Source organism: Oncorhynchus mykiss, chromosome 32, assembly GCF_013265735.2.
Source record: "Oncorhynchus mykiss isolate Arlee chromosome 32, USDA_OmykA_1.1, whole genome shotgun sequence".
In the NCBI taxonomy this organism is placed as follows: domain Eukaryota; kingdom Metazoa; phylum Chordata; class Actinopteri; order Salmoniformes; family Salmonidae; genus Oncorhynchus; species Oncorhynchus mykiss.
In genome coordinates this window covers 15,161,772-15,181,557 of record NC_050572.1, presented here as the reverse complement: position 1 = coordinate 15,181,557, position 19,786 = coordinate 15,161,772, and the positions used below count along the sequence as shown (strand labels likewise).

At 45.6% G+C, this 19,786-nt stretch overlaps 1 protein-coding gene across 1 annotated transcript in view; it reads right to left on the bottom strand.

Moving 5' to 3' along the window:
* The window catches only part of LOC110487981 (inactive phospholipase C-like protein 2), a 57,047-nt gene that overhangs the window by 7,227 nt on the left and 30,034 nt on the right, over positions 1–19,786 (bottom strand). The window contains exons 4-10 of the mRNA XM_036971598.1: positions 17,571–17,731; positions 16,707–17,298; positions 12,824–14,038; positions 10,899–11,148; positions 10,327–10,613; positions 6,516–6,719; positions 5,578–5,653 (exon numbers count right to left, since the gene is read on the bottom strand). Coding sequence (XP_036827493.1) covers positions 5,578–5,653; positions 6,516–6,719; positions 10,327–10,613; positions 10,899–11,148; positions 12,824–14,038; positions 16,707–17,298; positions 17,571–17,731 — 2,785 coding nt within the window. The remainder of the gene's footprint in view (positions 1–5,577; positions 5,654–6,515; positions 6,720–10,326; positions 10,614–10,898; positions 11,149–12,823; positions 14,039–16,706; positions 17,299–17,570; positions 17,732–19,786) is intronic.

Genomic DNA, 19,786 nt, shown 5'->3' with positions numbered 1-19,786 from the left:
GTCCATGAAAAATGTATTATGTGACTTGTTAAGCACATTTTTGCTTGTGAACATATTTAGGCTTACCATAACAAAGGGGTTGAATACTTACTGACTGAAGACATTTCAGCTTTTCATTTCAAATGAATTTGTAAACATTTTGACTAATGGTGTAGACCAGTGACAAAACCTCAATGTCATTTTAAATTCAGGCTGTAACACAACATGTGGAAAAAGTCAAGGGGTGCGAATGCAGTTCCCCCTCATCAATCTACACACAATGACAAAGCAATATCTGTTTTTTAGAATTGTTGGCATTTTTTGTTGTTGAAATATCACACTTGCATAAGTATACAGACCTTTTACTCTTTGGTAGAGATTACAGCGTTGAGTTTCTCCTATAGAGCTCCATTTTTATGGAATCTTCTGCCTACCCGTGCGAGAGACGCAGACTCGGTCTCAACCTTAAGTCTTTACTGAAGACTCATATGGGTCATATGATTTGAGTGTAGTCTGGCCCAGGAGTGTGAAGGTGAACGGAAAGGCACTGGAACAACAAACCGCCCTTGCTGTCTCTGCCTGGCCGGTTCCCATCTCTCCACTGGGATTCTCTGCCTCTAACCCTATTACAGGGGCTGAGTCACTGGCTTACTGGTGCTCTTTCATGCCGTCCCTAGGAGGGGTGCGTCACTTGAGTGGGTTGTGTCACTGACATGATCTTCCTGTCTGGGTTGGCGCCCCCCGTTGGGTTGTGCCGTGGCGGAGATCTTTGTGGGCTATACTCGGCCTTGTCTCAAGATGGTAAGTTGGTGGTTGAAGATATCCCTCTAGTGGTGTGGGGGCTGTACTTTGGCAAAGTGGGTGTGGTTATATCCTTCCTGTTTGGCCCTGTCCGGGGGTATCATCGAATGGGGCACAGTGTCTCCTGACCCCTCCTGTCTCAGCCTCCAGTATTTATGCTGCAGTAGTTTGTGTGTCGGGGGGCTAGGGTCAGTTTGTTATATCTGGAGTACTTCTCCTGTCTTATCCGGTATCCTGTGTGAATTTAAGTATGCTCTCTCTAATTCTCTCTTTCTTTCTCTCTCTCGAAGGACCTGAGCCCTAGGACCATGCCTCAGGACTACCTGGCATGATGACTCCTTGCTGTCCCCAGTCCACCTGGCTGTGCTGCTGCTCCAGTTTCAACTGTTCTGCCTGCGGCTATGGAACCCTGACCTGTTCACCGGACGTGCGACCTGTCCCAGACCTGCTGTTTTCAACTCTCTAGAGACAGCAGGAGCTGTAGAGAGACTCTTAATGATCTGCTATGAAAAGCCAACTGACATTTACTCCTGAGATGCTGACTTGTTGCACCCTTGACAACTACTGTGATTATTATTACTTGACCATGCTGGTCATTTATGAACATTTGAACATCTTGGCCATGTTCTGTTATCTCCACCCGGCACAGCCAGAAGAGGACTGGCCACCCCTCATAGCCTGGTTTCGTCCTAGGTTTTGGCCTTTCTAGGGAGTTTTTCCTAGCCACCGTGCTTCTACACCTGCATTGCTTGCTGTTTGGGGTTTTAGGCTGGGATTCTGTACAGCACTTTGAGGTATCAGCTGATTTTAGAAGGGCTACAGAAATAAAATTGATTTTGAGTCTTCTTGGGTATGATGTTACAAGCTTGCCACACCTGTATTTGGGGAGTTTCTCCCATTCTTCTCTGCAGATCCTCTCAGGCTCTTTCAGGTTGGATGGGGAGCGTCGATGCACAGCTATTTTCAGGTCTCTCCAGATGTTTTTATCAGGTTCAAGTCCGGGCTCTGGCTGGGCTGCTCGAGGACATTCAGAGACTTGTCCTGAAGCCACTCCTGCATTGTCTTGCCCGTGTGCTTACGGTCGTTGTCCTGTTTGAAGGTGAACCTTCAACCCAGTCTGAGGTCCTGAGCACTCTGGAGCAGGTTTTCATCAAGGATCTCTCTGTACTTTGCTCCGTTCATCTTTCCCGCAATCCTGACGAGACTCCCATTCCCTGCCACTGAAAAACATCCCCACAGCATGATGCTGCCACCACTATGCTTCACCGTAGGGATGGTGCCAGGTTTCCTCCAGATGTGATGCTTGGCATTCCGGCCAAAGAATTCAATCTTGGTTTCATCAGACCAGAGAATCTTGTTTCTCATGGTCTGAGAGTGCTTTGTGTTTTTTGGAAAAATCCAAGTGGGCATGTGCTTTTTAATGAGGAGTGGCATCCATCTGGACACTCTACCATAAAGGCCTGATTGGTGGAGTGCTGCAGAGATGGTTGTCCTTCTGGAGCTTTCTCCCATTTCCACAGAGGAACTCAGTGACCATCAGGTTCTTGGTCACCTCCCTGACCAAGACCCTTATCCCCTGATTGCTCAGTTTGGTCGGGCAGCCAAAGTCCAGGTGGTTCCAAACTTCTTCCATTTAAGAATGATATAGACAGGTGTGTGCCTTTCCAAATCATGTCCAATCAATAAAATTAACCACAGGTGGACTCCAATGAAGTTGTAGAAATATCAAGGACGATCAATAGAAACAGGATGCACCTGAGCTCAATTTTGAGTCCCATAGCAAAGGGTCTGAATACTTACGTAAATAAGGTATGTTTTTTTTTATTTCTAAAAACCTGTTTTCACTTTGTCATTATGGGGTATTATGTGATTGATGCCAAGTTGTCAGCCGTCCCATGATGCCCAGCAAGCAGTCACTGCAGGGTAAACAAACCTTGCTCCGCCAAGTTACACCACGAGACTGATCTAAGGTCAGTTTTGTATTTCCATCCCTATTGGTTAAGGATGAGACTTGGGGAGGATAAACTGATTATTGACCTGTACTCAGAGCTTACGCCAACACAAACTACATAAATCAAGAACTCAGTCAATAAATAAACTCATCTAATATTAACATATGGACAAATCTCCCTCAGAGCCAAGATGAAAATAGTTCCTGTGATGGATGAGGTAGAGACATGGGGTGCGTTCCAAATGGCCCATAGGACTCTGGTCAAAAGTAGTGCACTATATAGGGAATAAGGTGCCATTTGAGACAACCATGGAAGTCTCAGCAGACTAAAGGCTTCAGGCTGTTGTTGATGAGGTCTTAGCAGGAGAGTCGGTGGGCAGGGCCTCTAGGCAAGTCTTTCACACGACTACCGGACTGCTGACCTGGAGTCAGATCACTGGTCATAGCCAACTCCAATTTCATCACTGTTGATGTTGCTTTGAGTCACGTGATGAGGCCTGCCTCTCTCTCTCTCAATTCAATTTAAGGGCTTTATAGGCATGGGAAACATATGTTTACATTGCCAAAGCAAGTGAAATAGATAATAAACAAATGTGAAATTAACAATACAAAAATTTACAGTAAACATTACACTCACAGAAGTTCCAAAAGAATAAAGACATTTAAAATGTCATGTGTGCAAATAGTTAAAGTACAAAAGGGAAAATAAATAAACATATATAGGTTGTATTTACAATGGTTTGTGTTCTTCACTGGTTGCCCTTTTCTTGTGGCAACAGGTCACATATATCGCTGCTGTGATGGCACACTGTGGAATTTCACCCAATAGATATCGGAGTTGATCAAAATTGGGTATGTTTTTCAAAATATTTGTGGGTCTGTGTGATATGTGTCTCTAATATGGTCATACATTTGGCAGAAGGTTAGGAAGTGCAGCTCAGTTTCCACCTCATTTTGTGGGCACTGTGCACATAGGCCGTCGAGAAGACAGACTTTCTCAATAGCAGGTGTAACGCAGGTCAACTAATGTTGAATACTTACCGTTACTAGTGAGATTCCAGTAACCAATCATATTATACTATATTGCTATTGATATGGTTAAGTCGACAGCTATTACAAATCAGCTGTGAGAAGCTGTATGTCGAGCAGTTTATTTTGAGCCAATCAAAACTCAGTATTCTCTAAGTCGCTCTACTAAAAACTCACATTATACACAAGTTGGTGCCATAGTTCTGAAAAAAAAGCTTGAACGGAATGTGCAGATCTTCCGCTATTCCATGGAAGAAAAAGTTTCAATTTGTGAGAAGTTGTATAAAACTGAACTGAACAGAGAGAACTGGATATTAACACGTATCTATACAGACTGTGAGGGGAATGAGGGAAAGATTGACGCCAGGATTTGGTCAGGTTTTTTTTGAGTATGGATTTAGTTCCACCAAGGATGGCGAGCCGCCCGAACCCAGGACATCAATAAGAAGATTTGTTTTCCTTGGAGAACACTGAATTTGCACTGCCATACTACGTTGTGGTGGGACTTTTCTTGCAAGACATCATTGCAGTGGGATTGTTATAAGCACATGCTACACTTAAACACCTGACAGTGTTGATTGTTAGGAACTGTCACTCACATTTAATTCCATCTCATAGAGGTTTATAAGTCAGTATTTGTGAATTGGGTTGGGTTTTTCCTGTGGATTCATGTTTATTGTATTGCTATTGAACATTGAAATCTGAGAGACCCTCAGATTAAGATAGAGCTGGGTGCATCCTAGTAAACTATAGGCAGGACATATGGCTGATACTGTATCTAAGTGTTATTGATGTTTTTCATTCACATTCAGCTCATTGAACAAATTTCACATCAATATTTACTCAAGGTGATTCATTTTCTGTAAGTATGGTTATTTACTAAATACAAGCAGGCATTCGTTTCCTAAATTATTCAGTTGTGTGGTTTTCATTTCTCCCTACTGCTCCAGTAGAGAACCCAACTGGTCCAATAGAGAACCCAACTGGTCCAATATAGAACCCAACTGGTCCAGTAGAGAACCCAACTGGTCCAATAGAGAACCCAACTGGTCCAATAGAGAACCCAACTGGTCCAATAGAGAACCCAACTGGTCCAGTAGAGAACCCAACTGGTCCAATAGAGAACCCAACTGGTCCAGTAGAGAACCCAACTGGTCCAATAGAGAACCCAACTGGTCCAATAGAGAACCCAACTGGTCCAATAGAGAACCCAACTGGTCCAGTAGAGAACCCAACTGGTCCAGTAGAGAACCCAACTGGTCCAGTAGAGAACCCAACTGGTCCAGTAGAGAACCCAACTGGTCCAGTAGAGAACCCAACTGGTCCAGTAGAGAAGCCAACTGGTCCAGTAGAGAACCCAACTGGTCCAATATAAAACCCAACTGGTACAATAGAGAACCCAACTGGTCCAGTAGAGAACCCAACTGGTCCAGTAGAGAACCCAACTGGTCCAGTAGAGAACCCAACTGCTCCAATAGAGAACCTAACTGGTCCAATAGAGTTTAAGCTTAAACATAGTGTTAAGCAATTGTTACACAAGGCTATGCTTGACGCAGATGAAGGAGATAGATGGGCTCATAGAATTACATTCAGGAGGCTGTGCAGCGAAGATTGCTAAGGTCCTACACCTATTTGTTTGGTGCATTTCTCTATGGGTGTTTGTGTGGGTTCAGATTCTACATTGGTTGTAAGTTGATTCTACTGTGGTATTTCACCCAATAGATATTTAACAAAATTGGATTTGTTTTCAATTTCTTTGTGGGTCTGTGTAATCTGAGGGAAATATGTGTCTCTAATATGGTCTCTCTCTCTCTCACCTGTTGTCTGTATCTGTAGGATCCTGTCGTAGACTCCGTCTGACAGCTCCATCACTGCTCTGCTCGCCTGGATCATCTGTAGACAGAGTACACAAGATCAGTCTATTATTCACACACACACACACACACATCAAAATAACAAACATTTAATTAATAACCCCGGAGAGATTAAGACCCCACGTCTGATTAACTAAACACTTCTCGCTGCAATGCCTTTTAGGACACGACCGCACTTTGTGAGTCTGGTGTTCGACAAATGAGGATGAACACTACTGCTCCTAGGGGTCTGTCCAGATCTCCCCCACACACACAGCTTCCTCCCATTCATTTCTCCCCCAAGCATTCAAGTGAAGGCATGAGATCCACTTAGCGAAATAAGATGCTCATTTATGCTAATGCTATTCAGGGCCATGGTGAGCTCTCCCTCACTGATTCATCAGGAATGAGGATCACTCTCAAATCACACACACACACACAGAAGCACGCATACATGTGCAACACATACAAACACATCAATTTCTCAACTGGAAATTTCTTTGCGCTTGTTTAACATTGAAAAATGACCCACACTAAATGAAAGTGTCACATTTTTTCACGTTGAGATTTTTTATCATTATTCAAAATGGAATGAAAAGAGGCATCGTTATCTCCCGTGAAGACATGGTGAACTCTCCCTCACTCTGATTCATCAGGAATGAGGATGCACTTGCAAAGAGCACACACACACACACATTCTACTTTGGGGGCGTCTACGAAAGTAATCACTTTTAAATTGAATCAGTGTCATGGTGGCAGGGAGAGAGAGGGAAGTAGAGAAAGAGGTTAAAAACAAGTCAAAGAATCAATCAACTTATAACCTGCACAACTATTCTCAATGGAAACCCAAAGCGCTACATAAATAAAATGTGAAGGATTGACTAGGTTTGATTGATCCTCACCGTTTCGTAGGTGGAGACCACCCTGCGTAGGACGTCCGGCAGGGGCCCTTGGGGCTCCATGGAGGGGTACTGCTCCCTCAGCTCAAAGAGCATCAGGGGGTCCCCATCGGCCCCCACCACACGGGATCCCAGGGCCAATACACACTGCATGAGATTAGCCACCGCTGACACCCCACACAGCTCCCTGAACACTGCCACCGAGTTCTACAGGGACAGAGAGAGATACAGAGGGTCGGGGGGTTTATGCAAAACACACACTCACACAGCTATATAAAAACACACACACAGACACACATATACTGCTTGTCCTGTATTAGTGATGTAGTGTTCTGTGGATCATACTGTAATCCTCTACTAAGCGATTAGTTGCTGTGGTTTAATCATGGAACAAACTGTGACATGGTTTCCTGGGATACCATCACTGAGAACATCTGATTGAATTAGAGAAGCTTTATTGGGAGATGGTTAACGTGACAACCACAAAGCCACCGTATCACTGTCCTACTATTGAATTCATGGTTTATTGGGGTCATTGAACCACTAAAATCCAATCAGTTTTATTGAACAGCACAGGTTAGTGTTTTTCATCATGAAATCTAACCCTAACCACACTGTTAACTCTAATGCCTAACCTAAACCACACTGTTAACTCTAATGCCTAACCCTAACCTTAACCACACTGTTAACTCTAATGCCTAACCCTAACCTTAACCACACTGTTAACTCTAATGTCTAACCCTAACCACACTGTTAACTCTAATGCCTAACCCTAACCTTAACCACACTGTTAACTCTAATGCCTAACCTTAACCACACTGTTAACTCTAATGCCTAACCCTAACCTTAACCACACTGTTAACTCTAATGCCTAACCCTAACCTTAACCACACTGTTAACTCTAATGCCTAACCCTAACCTTAACCACACTGTTAACTCTAATGCCTAACCCTAACCTTAACCACACTGTTAACTCTAATGCCTAACCCTAACCACACTGTTAACTCTAATGCCTAACCCTAACCACACTGTTAACTCTAATGCCTAACCACACTGTTAACTCTAATGCCTAACCCTAACATTAACCACACTGTTAACTCTAATGCCTAACCCTAACCTTAACCACACTGTTAACTCTAATGCCTAACCCTAACCTTAACCACACTGTTAACTCTAATGCCTAACCCTAACCTTAACCACACTGTTAACTCTATGCCTAACCCTAACCTTAACCACACTTAACTCTAATGCCTAACCCTAACCTTAACCACACTGTTAACTCTAATGCCTAACCCTAACCTTAACCACACTGTTAACTCTAATGCCTAACCTTAACCACACTGTTAACTCTAATGCCTAACCCTAACCACACTGTTAACTCTAATGCCTAACCCTAACCACACTGTTAACTCTAATGCCTAACCCTAACCTTAACCACACTGTTAACTCTAATGCCTAACCCTAACCTTAACCACACTGTTAACTCTAATGCCTAACCCTAACCTTAACCACACTGTTAACTCTAATGCCTAACCCTAACCTTAACCACACTGTTAACTCTAATGCCTAACCCTAACCTTAACCACACTGTTAACTCTAATGCCTAACCCTAACCTTAACCACACTGTTAACTCTAATGCCTAACCCTAACCTTAACCACACTGTTAACTCTAATGCCTAACCACACTGTTAACTCTAATGCCTAACCCTAACATTAACCACACTGTTAACTCTAATGCCTAACCCTAACCTTAACCACACTGTTAACTCTAATGCCTAACCCTAACCTTAACCACACTGTTAACTCTAATGCCTAACCCTAACCTTAACCACACTGTTAACTCTAATGCCTAACCCTAACCTTAACCACACTGTTAACTCTAATGCCTAACCCTAACATTAACCACACTGTTAACTCTAATGCCTAACCCTAACCTTAACCACACTGTTAACTCTAATGCCTAACCCTAACCTTAACCACACTGTTAACTCTAATGCCTAACCTTAACCACACTGTTAACTCTAATGCCTAACCCTAACCACACTGTTAACTCTAATGCCTAACCCTAACCTTAACCACACTGTTAACTATAATGCCTAACCCTAACCTTAACCACACTGTTAACTCTAATGCCTAACCCTAACATTAACCACACTGTTAACTCTAATGCCTAACCCTAACCTTAACCACACTGTTAACTCTAATGCCTAACCCTAACCTTAACCACACTGTTAACTCTAATGCCTAACCCTAACCTTAACCACACTGTTAACTCTAATGCCTAACCTTAACCACACTGTTAACTCTAATGCCTAACCCTAACCTTAACCACACTGTTAACTCTAATGCCTAACCCTAACCTTAACCACACTGTTAACTCTAATGCCTAACCCTAACATTAACCACACTGTTAACTCTAATGCCTAACCCTAACCTTAACCACACTGTTAACTTTAATGCCGAACCCTAACCTTAACCACACTGTTAACTCTAATGCCTAACCCTAACCTTAACCACACTGTTAACTCTATGCCTAACCCTAACCTTAACCACACTGTTAACTCTAATGCCTAACCTTAACCACACTGTTAACTCTAATGCCTAACCCTAACCACACTGTTAACTCTAATGCCTAACCCTAACCTTAACCACACTGTTAACTCTAATGCCTAACCCTAACCTTAACCACACTGTTAACTCTAATGCCTAACCCTAACCTTAACCACACTGTTAACTCTAATGCCTAACCCTAACATTAAATTATGACCAATAAATCACATACATTTTTACAATATAGATTTAAAAAAAAAAATATCTTCATGATGTCATGGTGCTTGCCTTCAGTGTTTACTTCTGTTTAGGTGTGTGTGTGTGTGTTTCAAGACTGTGTGTGTGAGAGAGTGTGTGTGTGTGTGTGTGTGTGTGTGTGTGTGTGTGTGTTTCAAGACTGTGTGTGTGAGAGAGTGTGTGTGTGTGTTTCAAGACTGTGTGTGTGTGTGTGTGTGTGTGTGTTTCAAGACTGTGTGTGTGAGAGAGAGTGTGTGTGTGTGTGTTTCAAGACTGTGTGTGTGAGAGAGAGTGTGTGAGTGTGTTCATGGCCTCTTTGCATTAGTGCATCAGTCTACTACATCAGGGTGGCATCATAGTCTGATGACTCATAGCATGAATCCCAGGTATCTCCAGCCTAAACACAGAGGTCCTTAACATCACTTAGACAGCCAGACTAAATGCTTATGTAACCGATGTGAAATGGCTAGCTAGTTAGCGGTGGTGCGTGCTAATAGCGTTTCAATCATCACTTGCTCTGAGACCTTGAAGGAGTTGTTCCCCTTGCTCAGCAAGGGCTGTGGCTTTTGTGGTGTGATGGGTAACGATGCTTCAAGGGTGACTGTTGTCTGTGTGCAGAGGGTCCCTGGTTCGAGCCCAGGTAGGGGTGAAGAGAGGGGCGGAAGCTATACTGTTACACTTACAGGGACCATCACCTTACCATCAGCTTACCATAACCTGTCAGTCTAAAGCAGATCTTCAGAGATCAGGCCACTCTGCCACCACCACTCAGTCTCAACCTGTTGATGTCTGTTTTTTTTATTGAACCTTTATTTAACTAGGCAAGTCAGTTGATGTCTCTGGAGGAATGATCAGCCATCTTTATGGTCATCGTTTAGTGATCACTGAGATGAACCCAACCCATAGAGGTTTCAATCTACCATTCTGAGTTAGACATCATCTGTTGTGAATACAGGTATACAGGCATTTCAGTCATGAAATGTGAAAATTGTGATTGATAAATTACTGTTTATCCTTCCGCCTCACCTGCATGTTCTCCCGCAGGTCCGTGGCCTCCTTCAGTTGCGGGCCGGCCATTTTGAAAACCTCGTCCACTTCTTTGATCCCCAGGTCCCGGAGTGCAGCATAGTCCCTCCCTCGCCTCGCCTTCCGCACAGACAGCCCCCGCTTGTAGGGCTTTCCCCCTCCTCTCCGGTTGGTGAGGGCCACATGGACGAACAGCATGGCGTACGGGAGGTCCTCCCCCATCAGTGACTGTAATGGTATGTGCCGGTAGCCTGGCTGTAGGCACTCCAGGGGAATGGTGTACTGACCTGTGGTAAAACGGGGGATTACAAATGATGTACAAGAGTGTTAGACAATGAAATGACCATGAGAAGATAGTGGATGTTCACTCACTCTTTAACTGCTACCAAGTGTTCTTTATCTTAGCTAGTGATACTTGCTTGTGAGCTAGCAATAATCTTCACATGGCTGAAAGGTTGTTGTAGTATCAAATCAAATATTTATTGGCTTCAGACAAGCTCAACCAAAAGCAGACTCGACACCGGACTAGCAGTCAGTGCAGAGCTGACCTTCGCCCTCCCTCCACTACTAACCTATGAACTCGTCCCCTATGAATTCGTCATCCAGCACCACGAAGCGCACCATGGCCAGCTCTGGCAGGTTGATCTGGAACTCAAAGCTCTCGTCAAAGATGGGGTTGTCTCCGTTCTGCATCACCGTGCGGGTGCGGCGCTCGGCACAGTCGGCAGGGATACCGTGGATCTCCACGTAGACGTACGGGTCCACCACATCTCCTTTAGCTCCAGAACCCTTCGGACGGGGCAGGTTCTGACCACTGATCACCTGCATGGATGGATCCGGTTTATTGATTGATTTATTTTATTTGTTTGATTGATGCAGGTGTACTGAATAATGGAATCAATACCATTCAACCACTAAGAGAAGTGTACTGAATAACTGAACCAATACCATTCAACCACTAAGAGAAGTGTACTGAATAACTGAACCAATACCATTCAACCACTAAGAGAAGTGTACTGAATAACTGAATCAATACCATTCAACCACTAAGAGAAGTGTACTGAATAACTGAACCAATACCATTCAACCACTAAGAGAAGTGTACTGAATAACTGAATCAATACCATTCAACCACTAAGAGAAGTGTACTGAATAATGGAACCAATACCATTCAACCACTAAGAGAAGTGTACTGAATAACTGAACCAATACCATTCAACCACTAAGAGAAGTGTACTGAATAATGGAACCAATACCATTCAACCACTAAGAGAAGTGTACTGAATAACTGAATCAATACCATTCAACCACTAAGAGAAGTGTACTGAATAATGGAACCAATACCATTCAACCACTAAGAGAAGTGTACTGAATAATGGAACCAATACCATTCAACCACTAAGAGAAGTGTACTGAATAATGGAACCAATACCATTCAACCACTAAGAGAAGTGTACTGAATAACTGAACCAATACCATTCAACCACTAAGAGAAGTGTACTGAATAATGGAACCAATACCATTCAACCACTAAGAGAAGTGTACTGAATAATGGAACCAATACCATTCAACCACTAAGAGAAGTGTACTGAATAACTGAACCAATACCATTCAACCACTAAGAGAAGTGTACTGAATAATGGAACCAATACCATTCAACCACTAAGAGAAGTGTACTGAATAACTGAACCAATACCATTCAACCACTAAGAGAAGTGTACTGAATAACTGAATCAATACCATTCAACCACTAAGAGAAGTGTACTGAATAATGGAACCAATACCATTCAACCACTAAGAGAAGTGTACTGAATAATGGAACCAATACCATTCAACCACTAAGAGAAGTGTACTGAATAATGGAACCAATACCATTCAACCACTAAGAGAAGTGTACTGAATAACTGAACCAATACCATTCAACCACTAAGAGAAGTGTACTGAATAATGGAACCAATACCATTCAACCACTAAGAGAAGTGTACTGAATAATGGAACCAATACCATTCAACCACTAAGAGAAGTGTACTGAATAACTGAACCAATACCATTCAACCACTAAGAGAAGTGTACTGAATAATGGAACCAATACCATTCAACCACTAAGAGAAGTGTACTGAATAATGGAACCAATACCATTCAACCACTAAGAGAAGTGTACTGAATAATGGAACCAATACCATTCAACCACTAAGAGAAGTGTACTGAATAACTGAACCAATACCATTCAACCACTAAGAGAAGTGTACTGAATAACTGAATCAATACCATTCAACCACTAAGAGAAGTGTACTGAATAACTGAACCAATACCATTCAACCACTAAGAGAAGTGTACTGAATAATGGAACCAATACCATTCAACCACTAAGAGAAGTGTACTGAATAATGGAACCAATACCATTCAACCATTAAGGAGCCAACAAGCCAGGCAGTGAATAGGAGCCTCCATTAAACAGATGTAAATAAACACTGCTGTCTATCTGCTAGCCACTCACCTTGACATGGAGCAGCTGAGGGGACACACCCGGCACAGAGTCTCTTGTATCAGCGCTGAAATACGACACCTCCTGTCGCATGATGGCGGGTCGCAGCACGTACCCACAATTCCCGTTTTGGCGGAACCAGGCGATGTTAAGGTCCATCATCAACCCGGGCGTCTGGTAGTTCAAAGCCACAATCTGGCAACCGCACTTCCACAGGTCCTGTGGGTTCATGTTGCTGGAGTCGATGCGCATGGCGCTTGGGTAGACCCGCGACAGGAAGCGCTTGTTGTAGTTGACAAAGTCTCCTGGGCGCTCGCTGGCGCAGCGCAAAGCTAGGGTCTCATTGAACGAGCAGAGCTCCCAGGGTTTCTGGATAGAGAACGACATCTGGAAGTCTGTAAAACGTACTGACTTGCACAGAGTCACCAAGTCAGAGAGCTCCTTTAGGAGCTGGAACCGTTTAGGGGTAGTAGGAGGGGTCAGGGATTTAATGCTACTAGTACCACCACCCCCTCCACCTTTCTGCCCCCCCTCCCCCGCTCCTTCTCCACTGTTACCAGCCTTCATCCTCTGGCACATCTCCGCCCCCTCGTCTTCGTCAGTCACGTCCCCCTCCGCCCCCCCGCATCCCTCCTCCAACTTCTGCCCCTTCAACAGGATCTTGCCCCTCAGGGCATTAGGCGAGGGCAGGTACACCTCCCCTTCCCTGAGAGGCTTCGTGTACAACCTCTCCCCTAGTATCCTCCTCAGGTGCTGGAGCATGACTCTCTGCTGGCAGGGGGAGCAGTGGTTCTCCACACACAGGATCAGTGGAAACTCCGAAGCCTCGAACGCAAAACGGCCGATCACATCCAGGACACAGTGGAACTTGACGGGCGAGGTGAGGGTGTGACTGGTATAAACCATGGGTTCGTCGCTAGGGCCATCCCAGACATCCACTTCCACACACCTGCAGCCCATCTTTAAAGCGCGGATATAGCCGGTGATGTCAGCGGGCCCCTTGAACTGGTCCTCGATGAGGTAGGTGTTGTGGGAGGAGTTGATGTAGTAGTGGGATAAGGGCTGGCTCATGTCCTGGCACACCTGGCTGTGCTCCGGGTCAAACAGGTGGCACTCCAGGGAGGTGAGATATCTGGTGAAACCGTCCAATGAGAGGCAGCCTTGGCGACGTCCCTCCTCCGACGGCTCGTGGGATTGGATGAGCTCCAGACTGGTGTCTTCAGTCACCTAGACACGGAGGGCAGAAGAGAACAGAGAAATGAGCATCTCTTGAAGTGAAATTGTTACTTGTATTTCTAAATCGACAACTGTCTATTGGAGAGACACTTTATTTCTTATCAGCTAGACAGAGCTAAGAGGGACAATAGAAGAGAAAAAGAGAGAAAAGGGGAGAGAACCCACTGAAACTGTCCTACTGGCAGAACAGAAAACCCATTGAAACAGTCTTACTGGTAGAACAGAAAACCCACTGAAACAGTCCTACTGGCAGAACAGAAAACCCATTGAAACAGTCTTACTGGCAGAACAGAAAACCCATTGAAACAGTCCTACTGGCAGAACAGAAAACCCATTGAAACTGTCCTACTGGCAGAACAGAAAACCCATTGAAACAGTCTTACTGGCAGAACAGAGAACCCACTGAAACTGTCCTACTGGCAGAACAGAAAACCCATTGAAACAGTCTTACTGACAGAACAGAGAACCCACTGAAACTGTCCTACTGGCAGAACAGAAAACCCATTGAAACAGTCTTACTGGCAGAACAGAAAACCCACTGAAACAGTCTTACTGGCAGAACAGAAAACTCATTGAAACTGTCCTACTGGCAGAACAGAAAACCCACTGAAACTGTCCTACTGGCAGAACAGAAAACCCATTGAAACTGTCCTACTGGCAGAACAGAAAACCCATTGAAACAGTCTTACTGGCAGAACAGAGAACCCACTGAAACGGTCCTACTGGCAGAACAGAAAACCCATTGAAACAGTCTTACTGACAGAACAGAGAACCCACTGAAACTGTCCTACTGGCAGAACAGAAAACCCATTGAAACAGTCTTACTGGCAGAACAGAAAACCCACTGAAACAGTCTTACTGGCAGAACAGAAAACTCATTGAAACTGTCCTACTGGCAGAACAGAAAACCCACTGAAACTGTCCTACTGGCAGAACAGAAAACCCATTGAAACTGTCCTACTGGCAGAACAGAAAACCCATTGAAACAGTCTTACTGGCAGAACAGAAAACCCACTGAAACAGTCTTACTGGCAGAACAGAGAACCCACTGAAACAGTCTTACTGGCAGAACAGAAAACCCACTGAAACAGTCTTACTGGCAGAATAGAGAACCCACTGAAACAGTCTTACTGGCAGAACAGAAAACCCACTGAAACAGTCTTACTGGCAGAACAGAGAACCCACTGAAACAGTCTTACTGGCAGAACAGAGAACCCACTGAAACTGTCTTACTGGCAGAACAGAAAACCCATTGAAACTGTCCTACTGGCAGAACAGAAAACCCATTGAAACTGTCCTACTGGCAGAACAGAAAACCCATTGAAACTGTCCTACTGGCAGAACAGAAAACCCATTGAAACTGTCCTACTGGCAGAACAGAAAACCCATTGAAACTGTCCTACTGGCAGAACAGAAAACCCATTGAAACTGTCCTACTGGCAGAACAGAAAACTCATTGAAACTGTCCTACTGGCAGAACAGAAAACCCATTGAAACTGTCCTACTGACAGAACAGAAAACCCATTGAAACTGTCCTACTGGCAGAACAGAAAACCCATTGAAACTGTCCTACTGGTAGAACAGAAAACCCATTGAAACTGTCCTACTGGCAGAACAGAAAACCCATTGAAACTGTCCTACTGGCAGAACAGAAAACCCATTGAAACTGTCCTACTGGCAGAACAGAAAACCCATTGAAACTGTCCTACTGGCAGAACAGAAAACCCATTGAAACTGTCCTACTGGTAGAACAGAAAACCCATGAAATTGTTCTACTGGCAGAACAGAAAACCCATTGAAACTGTCCTACTGGCAGAACAGAACCCATTGAAACTGTCCTACTGGCAGAACAGAAAACCCATTGAAACACTCTTACTGGCAGAACAGAAAACCCATTGAAACTGTCCTACTGGCAGAACAGAAAACCCATTGAAACTGTCCTACTGGCAGAACAGAAAACCCATTGAAACTGTCCTACTGGCAGAACAGAAAACCCATTGAAACTGTCCTACTGGCAGAACAGAAAACTCATTGAAACTGTCCTGCTGGCAGAACAGAAAACCCATTGAAACTGTCCTACTGACAGAACAGAAACCCCATTGAAACTGTCCTACTGGTAGAACAGAAAACCCATTGAAACTGTCCTACTGGCAGAACAGAAAATCCATTGAAACTGTCCTACTGGCAGAACAGAAAACCCATTGAAACTGTCCTACTGGCAGAACAGAAAACCCATTGAAACTGTCCTACTGGCAGAACAGAAACCCCATTGAAACTGTCCTACTGGTAGAACAGAAAACCCATTGAAACTGTCCTACTGGCAGAACAGAAAACCCATTGAAACTGTCCTACTGGTAGAACAGAAAACCCATTGAAACTGTCCTACTGGCAGAACAGAAAACCCATTGAAACTGTCCTACTGGCAGAACAGAAAACCCATTGAAACTGTCCTACTGGCAGAACAGAAAACCCACTGAAACAGTCTTACTGGTAGAACAGAAAACCCATGAAATTGTTCTACTGGCAGAACAGAAAACCCATTGAAACTGTCCTACTGGCAGAACAGAACCCATTGAAACTGTCCTACTGGCAGAACAGAAAACCCATTGAAACAGTCCTACTGGCAGAACAGAAAAGTGGTCCTCTTCACCATCCTTACCTGAGTCATGCCCTGCTCAACCTCCAGGAACCTCATTAGATCCTTGGTATCCAAGTACTCCTTGTTGCTAGAGAATTGCACCAGCAGGAAGTAGATCTCCGGTCGGGTGCAAAGGTCGTGAAAGACCTCAATGAACTCCTCCTTGGTTACCCTGTCCTCTATCCCTCCTCTTCTGTTGTCTGCGTTTGCTCCAGTCCCAGCTCCAGATTCACCCCCATCCCTTTCCTCAACTTCAGTCACAGCTGGAGCCCTATCCTCATCGCCAGCTCCTGAGCCAATCACAGCTACAACTGAAGCCCCAACCTTTGCTTCAGCCACAGTTCCAACTCCAGATGTCCTGGCCCCATTCATCCTCTCCTTGACACGATGGAGCTCCTTAAACCGGTGTTCCACTTTCTCACTCCTCACCCCAGGGTTAACACTCCTGATCAGACCTACAGCCGAGCGCAAACTGATCCCCACCTCCTCTCCTCCACCCTGTCCATCTGAGACAACCATAGAGGAAAATGTCTCTGCTAGCCAGGCGAGACGAAGGCTGTCCTCACTGCTGGCCATCATGTCTATGGCATGCTTCCCATACAGAATCAGATACCTAGGATGAGACGGAGAAGGATTGCACAGAGATTGTCATAATTAAAAGATACCAGGGTAGGAAATACTATGGGAGTCATCTGTTCCAGTTGTTTTCATTCACTTCCATTGTCTAACTGTGAGATCCATTTGGGTGTCGGTCTAGATTTACTGTACATCTTCAAGGATCTTGACATCCTTTTGATATGACACCACTTAGCCATGGAGAGTTGTTTAAACTAAAGCACAACCAGATCTGGCAACCTAGCAAGACATTGTGGACATCTATCCTACCTCAGGCCAGTGACCCAGATGTTGGCCACCTCTGCAGAGTTAGCCACCAGGTCCAGAGCTTCATAGGTCTCTCCATAGATGATAGAGAAGGCACAGTCCTCAGAGATTTGGTCATAGACGCCGTTGGTCCTAAAGGTCTCTGTGTTGCGACCGGTGCGGACCTAGAAAGACACGAAGAAGGATCCAATCAAATGAGACCAAGTACAGAACAGTACATGAGAGTCAAGAGTTCTTATTGTTTCACTCAGTTCCATTGACTGACTGAGTTATATTTGGCTCCAAGACAGTGCTGAAGAATAGTCCATTCCTGATGAGTGCAAACTCCATTTAAATGTATTGCAGATCATTCAATTTAATTGCTCTGTTTTTTACAGGAAACCAGACGTCATTGCATTTATCAGGAGTTAACTCCATAAAGATTCATAACATCGCTGTCTCCACTTTGGTCTCCTCCTAGGTGTGTACTACCTCTGATGGAAGGGACGGCGATACGGGTGTAGCTACCTACCTCTCTGATGGAAGGGACGGCGATATGGGTGTAGCTACCTACCTCTGATAGAGGGGACGGCGATACGGGTGTAGCTACCTACCTCTCTGATGGAGGGGACGGCGATACGGGTGTAGCTACCTACCTCTGATGGAGGGGACGGCGATACGGGTGTAGCTACCTACCTCTCTGATGGAGGGGACGGCGATAGGGTGTAGCTACCTACCTCTCTGATGGAGGGGATGGCGATACGGGTGTAGCTACCTACCTCTCTGATGGACGGGACGGCGATACGGGTGTAGCTACCTACCTCTCTGATGGAGGGGACGGCGATACGGGTGTAGCTACCTACCTCTCTGATGGAGGGGACGGCGATACGGGTGTAGCTACCTACCTCTCTGATGGAGGGGACGGCGATACGGGTGTAGCTACCTACCTCTCTGATGGAGGGGACGGCGATGTGGGTGTAGCTACCTACCTCTCTGGTGGAGGGGATGGCAATACGGGTGTAGCTACCTACCTCTCTGATGGAGGGGACGGCGATACGGGTGTAGCTACCTACCTCTCTGATGGAAGGGACGGCGTTGCGGGTGTAGCTATCTACCTCTCTGATGGAGGGGACGGCGATACGGGTGTAGCTACCTACCTCTCTGATGGAAGGGACGGCGTTGCGGGTGTAGCTACCTACCTCTCTGATGGAAGGGACGGCGATACGGGTTACCTACCTCTCTGATGGAGGGGACGGCGATACGGGTGTAGCTACCTACCTCTCTGATGGACGGGACGGCGATACGGGTGTAGCTACCTACCTCTGATGGAGGGGATGGCGATACGGGTGTAGCTACCTACCTCTCTGGTGGAGGGGACGGCGATACGGGTGTAGCTACCTACCTCTCTGATGGAGGGGACGGCGATACGGGTGTAGCTACCTACCTCTCTGATGGAGGGGACGGCGATACGGGTGTAGCTACCTACCTCTCTGATGGAGGGGACGGCGATACGGGTGTAGCTACCTACCTCTCTGATGGAGGGGACGGCGATATGGGTGTAGCTACCTACCTCTCTGATGGAAGGGACGGCGATACGGGTGTAGCTACCTACCTCTCTGATGGAAGGGACGGCGATACGGGTGTAGCTACCTACCTCTCTGATGGAGGGGACGGCGATACGGGTTACCTACCTCTCTGATGGAGGGGACGGCGATACGGGTGTAGCTACCTACCTCTCTGATGGACGGGACGGCGATACGGGTGTAGCTACCTACCTCTGATGGAGGGGATGGCGATACGGGTGTAGCTACCTACCTCTCTGGTGGAGGGGACGGCGATACGGGTGTAGCTACCTACCTCTCTGATGGAGGGGACGGCGATACGGGTGTAGCTACCTACCTCTCTGATGGAGGGGACGGCGATACGGGTGTAGCTACCTACCTCTCTGATGGAGGGGACGGCGATACGGGTGTAGCTACCTACCTCTCTGATGGAGGGGACGGCGATATGGGTGTAGCTACCTACCTCTCTGATGGAAGGGACGGCGATACGGGTGTAGCTACCTACCTCTCTGATGGAAGGGACGGCGATACGGGTGTAGCTACCTACCTCTCTGATGGAGGGGACGGCGATACGGGTGTAGCTACCTACCTCTCTGATGGAGGGGACGGCGATGTGGGTGTAGCTACCTACCTCTCTGGTGGAGGGGATGGCAATACGGGTGTAGCTACCTACCTCTC